This window comes from Artibeus jamaicensis, unplaced genomic scaffold, assembly GCF_021234435.1.
Source record: "Artibeus jamaicensis isolate MK-2021 breed Jamaican fruit bat unplaced genomic scaffold, CSHL_Jam_final contig_402, whole genome shotgun sequence".
NCBI classification, from domain to species: domain Eukaryota; kingdom Metazoa; phylum Chordata; class Mammalia; order Chiroptera; family Phyllostomidae; genus Artibeus; species Artibeus jamaicensis.
The window spans coordinates 6789295-6799204 of NW_026521818.1; the positions used below are offsets into that span (position 1 = coordinate 6789295).

At 39.1% G+C, this 9910-nt stretch overlaps 1 protein-coding gene across 1 annotated transcript; it reads left to right on the forward strand.

Moving 5' to 3' along the window:
* The first annotated feature begins 3958 nt into the window (after positions 1-3958).
* Positions 3959-9673, forward strand: SRP19 (signal recognition particle 19). The gene is made up of 5 exons (XM_037167042.2): positions 3959-4079; positions 4761-4836; positions 6712-6783; positions 6880-6991; positions 9139-9673. The coding sequence occupies exons 1-5, from the start codon at positions 4039-4041 to the stop codon at positions 9270-9272; spliced, it is 435 nt and encodes a 144-aa protein (XP_037022937.1). The 5' UTR covers positions 3959-4038; the 3' UTR covers positions 9273-9673.
* Positions 9674-9910: the final 237 nt, after the last annotated feature.

Consider the following 9910-nt stretch of genomic DNA (forward strand, 5'->3'; position numbering starts at 1 on the left):
AGTAGAGACTTTAGTACAGATCTGCCCTCACCAATGTGAGCAGGCATTACCCAACTCAATGAAGGCCCAAATAAAACAAAAGGGTAGAGGGAGGGTGAGTCGTTCTCTCCTTGATCTGGAACAGCCATCTTCAGTCATAACTGGGAGTTACAGCATGAGTTCTCAGGCCTTTAGATGCAGACAGAATCTTACCACTGGTTTGCCTGGTCCTCCAGCTTGTAGATGGCATATGGTGGCATTTCTCAGCCTCTGTAACAGCGTGAGCCAGTTCCTAGAATAAACTCCTCTTACATATCCTATTAGTTCCATCTCTCTGGAGACCCCCACTATATTTAACTCAGTAGCATTCTTGCTAAAATTAGGCTAGGCAGGCTAAAGATGGAACAGGGGTCAACGTCAAGGCCTAGTCAAAAAGAGGACTCAGAGGAACCTTTTTAGTTTGATTAAGGAGACAGCCTTTGTCGAAGTTCAACCTGGCCCGATGGAGAGGCTGCACCACAGGGAGAAGGAGGTGCCCCGTCAGCCATTCCAGCCATCCCAGCAAGGGGAGACATAGGAGTGAAGAAGTCATTTTGGATGGTCCAGCTCCAGCAGATGCCACACAGAGCAGGAATAAGCTATCCTGCTGAGCCCTCCCAAACTGAAGTTTTATGAGCAAATAAATGATTGTGGTTGTTTTAAAACATTGTTTCAGAATGATGCTTTGTTACATAGTGATATACAAGGAAAATGGGTAGACTATTTCATTAGTGAATCAAATACACCTAAGTATGCCTGAATTCCTTGATGGATTCAACTCAGGCCCCAGCTGGGATGGCCCTGCTGTAGCTATAGCTGTATGAATATCAGTCTCATTGTTTAGATCTACTAGAAACTTGGGCAAGAGTTATTTTTTAAATCTATACCTGTATCCCTAACAACTCTCAGAATATCTGGCTCATAGGAGCTTCTCAGTTGTTCTTACTGGATGGGTTCAAGGCTGATGGGTGATCTGTAGCACAGACACTATCTAATCTGCCAGTTTCTTCCCCTTATCACTTTTTCTGTCAAAGCTCACAGGTCATTTTACTTACATACCCATCAGCCCCTCCACCAAAATACACATATACACCACATCTCTTCTTTAACCTCTTTCCTCCTGCTGCTTTCAATTCTTACTCAACTCTCTTACAAAAATTTCTCTTGCCAACCTCTATATTCTCTTTCCACCTTTATGAATCCCGGCCCTACCCAAGAGCCTCAACCAAAGTTGATAGGTTGAATGTAAGGGCTTGAGGAAATAGAAGACAATTTGATAAAAGAAGTTTTGAAAACAAGTGCCATCAATTTCTAAAGCTATTTCATCATCTGCACAACTTTCCATGTCCAATTTTGTCCTTCATTAGCTAACCTGCTTTTCCACAAGCACAAGCATTTAAAATCTTACATTTGGTTACTGTTTCTTTAATCATCAGTGTAACAGCACTGCTGTCTCCAAACCCCCTTTTTCTTTGTATTTGTACACTATTTTCAACAATAGTGTAGAGTTAAATAGGAGTTTTGAATCTAGCATTGAAGAGCACTCAAAAATACTAGCTCCATCATTAACAGTGTCTATGAACCAGAAAACAACAAATTTTAATATTGTCTTTTTAATCTCATAACTGACATGGCTCTAACAACTCCCTGGTAAGAAGGCTGTTACATGCATTAAACCTCAGACTACCTTGTTCATTTTCCCCTTTTCCCACATGCGTACATAAAATGTTCATATTCTGAAAAGTATTTGAATTTTCATGATGCCACTAAAGTATGAAAGCAGAGTCTTAAAACAGGTAAACTATGTTTTTTAAAAGTTTGGATTCATTTCATCCATAAATGTTTCATTTGTTTTGGTTTAGTCATTGCATGAAGCTCTTTGTACAGGAATCCTGTATACTTTAGAAATAATATTTATTTATTTACATTAGCACCAAACTAACCAGGTACTAATAAACTAGAAGGAAGATCGAGGGGCAGAATTTAGGACACAGAGGAAAGTTGGGGGCTCACAGTCAGACTAGCTCAGCATCTATGCTCAGCTATCATTAGCATGAATGAACAACTTACCTACCCTTAGTGGAATGAAGCTTTTGGGGGATTTTGTTTGTTTAGTTTGTTTTTTCCATCTGTAAAAGAAAATACAGGACCTATCTTACCTTGCCCTGTTTTTTATAAAGTAGTGTTTTAGGTGTGAAATAAGCAGCTGCTACTAAAATGGAAATTGAGGCAGGCTAGCAAAAAGCTAGGAAAATTCCTTGGCAAGTGGAATAGGAAAACTGAGACAAATAGCTAAACAAAACGGCCGAGCAATTTATAGCCAGATACAAAAGGCCACCTCCCTAGGGAGGACATCTAAACCCCCGTTATATGGGACTGGCCAAAAAGCCCATTTTTTTTTCTAGTCTTCATTTTCACCAGTAGTTGTTTTTTTTTTCACTTTCACCAAAAACTTTATTGACTTGGATATTTTATGTCTACTATCACCTACTATTATATGGTATAACACTGACTGTTCTCAATTAATGCTTCAATTTGATCACTATCGACTTCGACTGGTCTACCCAATCGTGGAGCATTATCCAGTGAGAAATCTCTAGCACAAAACTTTGCAAATCCCTTTTGACATGTTCGGTCACAGCACCTTCCCCATACACTGCAGAAATTTTTGTGTGTTTCAATTGCATTTTTACCTTTCTTGAAATAAATCATAATATGCTGAAAATGTTGCTTATTTTCTTCCATTGTCAGTATAAAATAGCTACACAAAAATTCACCAAGTTTGATAAGTTATTTTTAAATGTATACTGATATGACACTGTAACAATACGATCTAACAAAATTGTTTTGAATGAAGTTAAAGACAACTAAGCGCTACTAGAGCCATCACATGGAATAAACCACACATTTATAGGCCAACCCAATGTTTTAGCTCCAGACCCAGAAAAACAGCAAAACCAGTTGAGTGAAGCCAGGACCAGCTGCAATGACTACAAACCCCTGCTCTGGCACTGACCAGTAAGTGGAAACCATGACCCTGAAAGGTCACACCTGGAAAACTGATTAACATTCTGCTGAAACCCTTCCCTAAGACCTTCTTTAAGATTCCTGCCTGCAAGAGAAAAATAAAAGCCTCAAGACAAAGGACCCAGTACTGTACTCTCCCTTTGGGGAGTAGCACAAACTATTTCCTCTCCCCTCTTTTTTCCCTCAGGAGTGCATCTGGTAAACTCAAGGCAACCGGCAGCGGCAACTTGTCCCAAGCTAATCCCCTGAACCTGTTCTCAAGGTCTCCTAGGCTCTCTTCTTGCTTCTTCTACCCTAAATTCTTGTTTTACTGTCCCCAAATTGAATAGTCACCTAGACTCTTGTGAAATCTTTCCTGTACAAAATTAAAAACCCACACACTATGGCCTGGCCCTAGGCAGACCCACTCGGGGCCGGGCCCCTGTCTAGTAACAGAAATTAAGGTGTGTTTAGTTGAAGAACAGGAATGCTGAAATAATGCTTTTCAATTAACCTAAGCTATGCAAAGATATAACGAATGTTAGTATAGAAGATGGTCTTCAGAAATCTAAAAAGGTGTGTAGTCAAGTTTAGCCCCAGAAGAGAATAAAGATAAAACATACAGGGTATTTCTTGCCTGCTCCAACAACCTGCTTGGAACTACACAGATTAACCCCGGTACAGCGCCCTTCTTCATTGGTGAGAGTAGCAAACTAGTGTGAAATCCCATTTTAGCGACGGTGCCTACGCCCAAAAGTCTCGTTTTGACGACAAAAGGGAAAGAATTAGAAGCTTCCTGAATATCGCGAGAGGTTAGAGCCAAATGCCACGTAACAAACTACAGACCCTCGCTGGGAACGACAGGTGCCGGAACAAACGGACATTGATAAGCAGTGGAAGTTGAGGCGTTCCAGTGGGTAGGACTTCCGCCGGAAATGGGGTGGTCTGGGAAATCCTAAACGGAGTTCCGGTGGGTGTTCTGGCTGGGGTCTTGCTGAGTAGAAGCCGCTGAAAATGGCTTGCGCGGCGTCGCGGACTCCGGCCGACCAGGACAGGTGGGTCCTGAGAAAGGGAGGGGCTTGCGGCGAGCCCGCGGGCGTCGGGCTGCTGTCCCCAGCCCGAGGAAACTTTCGGAGGCGCAGCTCGGATCCGCTCTCCTGGCCTTCGTTTCTCCGAACCAGGCTCTAAGCAGGGTCCCTGAAATTCCAACTTCAAATAGCTCAGGGTTTATCTGGTTTTCCTGTATGTGATGCAAAGGACTTTGGGTGCTATGTGGGCATGACATTAAGTAACAGAATCACAGAGTGAGAACTCGGTTTTATTTTGTTTTTTAACTATTGTGACGTTTCACGAAGGCTTGCTTGGGTTCTTTAAAGTTTTTAATACCTCCTATTCCGTATTTCTGTGTACGAGAGCGGGGTCGATCTTAGGAATTTTTGACAGGTAGTTAGCTATATCTAACTGAAGAGCTAGAACATTATTTTTTTAAAAATTTTTCTCTCGCAAGTGATGTTTTTTCTATCTAAAGGAGTGAGTTAAGGTTTTCTTTTTTTCTCAATAGTTTTATTTAGTTATTTTTCAAAGGGTTTTCTTTTTAAGTAAGTAAAAGGGAGACATAAAGAAAAAAATTGCGAATAATAGCATAGGTGAACCGGCAGTCGAGATAACGATGAATGAATGAGTGAAGTTTTGGAAATACTGCTCTAGTGATACCAGCTGTGCCTTTTCTGTGACAGGTTTATTTGTATATATCCAGCTTATTTAAATAACAAGAAGACCATCGCGGAGGGCCGGCGAATCCCCATAAGTAAGGTAAGCAAACTGACACCTTGGCCCTTATTAAGGGGAGGTTTTACTGTTAGGGCCACAAAGGCTTCTTTTACTTTACTGCATTGGGGTGGCGGGGCGGGGGCGAGGCTCCTGGTTGAAGAGAACGGTCGCTGAGAATTGGGTGCTTTCCTTAAATAACGGCGAAACCAGAAAGGCCCAAATTCTTAGAGGAAGGAATTTTTTTAAGTGATTCTTCATGAACCTGTGTTTGAATGAGGAGAGGGGAGGGTTGTAGGATTTGCACGGTTTTCATATAAACCTAGGTTATGACAATCTTCCTCTTAATAAAGGAAACCGAAACAATGCCACTGTACAAAGCAGTGCCCAGAGTGCGTTGGAGTTTTGAAAGAAAACTTGCAGAAAGTTAGAGTTGCTGAGTTTTATAATTTTATGTCAAATACCTAATACCAAGTGCAAGGTCTTTGTTGAAGCTTTTTATTTTCAAAATTGGTGTCGTAATTTATAAGAATCACATTTTTCAATCTAACAACAGATTTAAGGTAACTTGGTCTGAAGTATTGCATTTGTTATTTTGTATCATTTCATATCTCCTACTTTCTTCTTAAATGTCTACAGGAAAGTATTTTGCTGCCTCACGGTGAAAGAGAAAATGCAAAGCACTGGTTTACAATAATGCCTGACCCAAGCCACTGTAACAGAGGTTTCTGGGAACAAGCTGTCAGATAATGTGGAGAATGATTAAGTTGTTTTTAACTTTATTGATACATAGTATACATACAGAAACATACATAAATCTTAAGTGTCTATGTTAATCTTCACAAAATGAGTATACATGGGTAACCAGCACCCTAATTTTAAAGATGAAAGCATTACCAGCACCCAGGAAGATTCCTTTAAGTCCCTCCCGATCACTGTCCTCTCCACATATTTGCACACAAAGGACAACCACTGTGCCATCACCATAGATTACTTTTGCTTGTTTTTGAGTTTTATGTAAATAGCATTATATACTGTGTATTTTTGTGTCTGTCTTTTTTTCACCAAATTTTAATCTTAGGAGATTTGTCCACATTTTTGAGTGAACTTTAATTCTCATTGCTCTGTAATGGTGTTTCTCAACAGCAGCACAGTTGCATTTTGAGCCAGGTAATTCATTGTTGTGGAGGATACTCTGTGCATTTAGATTGTTTAGCAGCATCCTGGGCCTTTACCCACTAGATGCCAGTGCCTTATGCCACCCTAGTTGTGACGATCAGAAACGTGTCCAAGCATTGCCAAATGTTGGTTAGGGGGGCAAAATTGCCTTGATGAAGACCACTGCTATACAGTATTGAATTGCATAATATACCATGGTCCATGCTACTGTTGATGGGTAATTGGGTGGTTTCTAGTGTGGGGCTTTTGTAAACAGGGCTGCTGTGGACATTCTTGAGTTTGTCTTTAGTGAGCATATTTTTGCACTTTTCTTGAATATATACTTAGAAGTGGAGTTGCAGGACCATAAAGAATGCATACATTTGGCTTTAGCAGATAATGCCAAACAATTTTCCAAAGTGGTTGTGTCTGTATTAGTTGTTTCACAAATATTCACCGAGCACCTATGTTCCAAGTATCATGCATGGTGCTAGGGAATATACTCATGAGCAAAATAGTCCTTGGCCTTGTGAAGTTTATGTGCTGTTGGAAGGCAGATGGAGATAGAAATATAATCAGTGTTCTTCCTGGGAATATTTTTTTAATTTTTATAATTACAATGGAAACAACTACACCTAGTAGAAAGGGAAACCTAGGATTTGGTATATATTTTGATCATAGTATTAAAATGATTTGCACAACAATATTGCAGTATCCACTTAAAGCTAAGCTGTTAGTGTTTTTTTTGTTTTTACTGTTCAGGCTGTTGAAAACCCTACAGCTACAGAGATTCAAGATGTGTGCTCAGCAATTGGACTTAATGTCTTTCTTGAGGTATGGTGTGGTTTTTTCTTTCACTATTTTCCATGCTCATCTCATTGGTATAACTTTTTAAAACAGAGTCTGTTTTGTTTTGTTTTTTTATGTTAGAAAAATAAAATGTACTCCAGAGAATGGAATCGTGATGCTCAATATAGGGGCAGAGTCCGGGTGCAACTTAAACAGGAAGATGGCAGCCTCTGTCTCGTACAGTTCCCATCACGTAAGCTTTTTTCAAATCAATGAATAAAGTTTGGGGATAGGTTAGTCCTCAACACTGCAAAAAAGGTTCTGATCTTCTGAAAGGTAAAAGTCATATGTGTTCCACAGATTAATTTAGAGAAAAACTACCACTGATGGAGAAGTAAACAGTGGTTCTAACTTCTTTAAAGTTAAGGACCCATTTCATAATGTGATGAAAGCTAGTAATGGTTTCTCAAAACATACTCTTTTGTGAATGTTTTATAAACCTCTGGAAGTCCATCATTGCTCTCAGGTTAAGAGTGTAAAATTAGCCTTGGCTGGTAGCTCAGTTGGTTAGAGCATTGTCCCAATATGCCAGGATTGTGGGTTTGATCCCCAGTCAGGGCATGTACGAGAATCAACCAATGAATGCATAAATAGGTGGAACAACAAATCAGTGTTTCTTTGTCTCTGTCTCTCAAATCAATTATTTTAAAAAGGGCATAAAATTATTAAATTGTCAGTTGTTAATTGTCATTTCAGATCCTGCAGATCCTGAGGTCTGTTTATAGTTTCTATCATTAATAAAACTATACTTAGTGGAAAAAAGCAACAGACGTGCATAGCATGCTACCACTGGTAAATTTAAATACAAAATAAGGAAATACCTAGTCTTACGATTATAGTTAACCTAATGGCAAGTAGAGCAGGTAATGAGGAGTGAGGGCAGGGTGTTGTAGTGAGAGAAAACTGTAGCATTATCCCTAGTGTTTTATTTTTTAAAAAAACAACAATAACTAAAAACTAGACATTGATTTTCCAAAATATTAATTCTGCATATATGTCATTCTTCTTTGAATTTTATTTCTAAAACATATTATTTTAATTTTTTTTTGAAATGGAGGTTTTATGTGTGTGTGTGACACAATAACCCCAGACTGACTGACGACTTGCTTCATCTGGATTGAAATAGATTGGTTTCTGTATCGCAAAACCTGTCAGGGTTGAGGTATTTCTAGAAATTTTAGATTCTGACTCAGGAGTGACAGAGGAGTACATCCCAGTGATTTATTTTTTCCTATTTGACATCTTCCTATACTATATCTTAAAAGTCAAAAGGCACACACAAAAAAGCCACCCACAAACTTTTGATTTAAAAATTTTAGTTGAGTCCTTGCTGGTATAGCTCAGTGGATTGAGTGCGGGCCTGCGAACCAGAGTATCGCGGTTCGATTCCCTGTCAGGGCACATGTCTGGGTTTCAGACCCATTCCCAGCAGGGGACACACGAGAGGCAACCATACATTGATGTTTCTCTCCCTCTCTCCTTCCCTTCCCCTCCCCTTCCCTCTAAAGATAAATAAATACAAATTTTAAAAAAAATTAGTTGAAAAAATGTTGCTTCCTGCTTCCAGCAAGAAAATAGATACACAGCTTTCTTAAAAAGCCGAAGACGTGGGGTGTCGGGTGAGGGAGGCAGCTGTTAGAGCTGGAGAAGGTGGGCAGGTGGTGTGCACAGCAGGGTGTGTGTATTCATAGATCGCCTGAGCAGGTCAGGAACATCTTTTATAGCTTAATGGCACTGGGTTTTTGTTCCAAGACAGAGGCTCTATGTTTCTATAGCTTAAAAGTTAGAGTGATATGCTGGTTGTTTCCATTTTGCTGCATTTATGTATGTTCTCCTTTGATCTTCAAGTCAGTTACTAGACTAGGGCCAAAATTTTGTTTCACACTTAGTACTTTAAATTTTTATTGTGTTTGATCTAATTTTGACTAGATCATCTAAATGATCTAATACCATTTAGATATTTCAGCATTGTTCTCAGTACTTTTCTCCACCAAAGACCCCCATTTGAATGAGTTGTTGTCTTCTTAGTCATTTCTTTATTTATTTTTAATTTATTGATTTGAGAGAGAGAGAAACATCAGTTTGTTGTTCCACTTACTTATGCATTCATTGGCTCCTTTCTATTTGCGTCCTGATTGGGGATGGAACCTGCAACCCTGGTACATTGGGGCAACACTCTAACTAACTGAACTACCCAGCCAGGGCTGTGTTTTTCTTACTAAATTTTTCTCATTTTCTTGATACAGTGTGATAATTTATTGAAATTTATGGTACTTGAATTAATGACCCTCTGTGCCTTACCTCCCAGATTATACGCTAACCCCAACCTCTGGTTCCTAGGTAAGTCAGTAATGTTGTATGCAGCAGAAATGATTCCTAAACTAAAAACAAGGACACAAAAAACAGGAGGCGGTGACCAAAGTCTTCAGCAAGGAGAGGGAAGTAAAAAAGGGAAAGGAAAGAAGAAGAAGTGACTTGGTATGAGAAGCAAGTATGTGATACTACTGCAAGAGATATGAATGGAGGTTTCTCATTTGGATCTGAGAGACACAGGAACTTTTGGTTTGTATCATTTAACTGACTGAGCATTTGTGCCTCCCAACTCCAGCATCAGAGTTGACAATGAAATAAATTTACATCAGAAGTTTGCATCTAGTTCTTATGCAGTATAAAAGAAAAAAATTTTTTTGCCTTTTAATGCAGTTTTTGTGGAAGAGAAAAGCTCATTTTTAATGGATAATGGACTCTACCCTAAGTTACTTGAAACCCTGTATCTGTCGTCTACGTGAAAACATGTTCAGATAAATGAGTTTAATAAGATTTGAAACACACTTTGGTCCCCCTTTTAAGTTAATGAAATAAAATTTGAAACAGACTTTTGTAGCTTTTGCTTACAAACTAATCAATGGCAGTGGAAGAGATAATTAAAGAGAATAATATGGGTAGTGGGTTTAGTATGAGCCTAAAACTAGGAGAAAGTAGTTAAATCCTCTTGGAGATCTATGAATAGCCAGTCTATAGATCATACTCATAATTACTTATTGTCATTTAACTATTATTGTCATTTAACTGTTCAAGGACTGGTTTTTCTTTTGACGTATGTAAAGTGCTT

What these genes read in the sequence shown, in the direction of transcription:
- SRP19 (XM_037167042.2), top strand. Translation starts at nt 4,039, where the DNA reads ATGGCTTGCGCGGCGTCGCGGACTCCGGCCGACCAGGACAG. An exon ending in ACTCCGGCCGACCAGGACAG is followed by an intron (nt 4,080 to 4,760) that starts GTGGGTCCTGAG and finishes TTTCTGTGACAG; the next exon opens with GTTTATTTGTATATATCCAG. An exon ending in GGCGAATCCCCATAAGTAAG is followed by an intron (nt 4,837 to 6,711) that starts GTAAGCAAACTG and finishes TTTACTGTTCAG; the next exon opens with GCTGTTGAAAACCCTACAGC.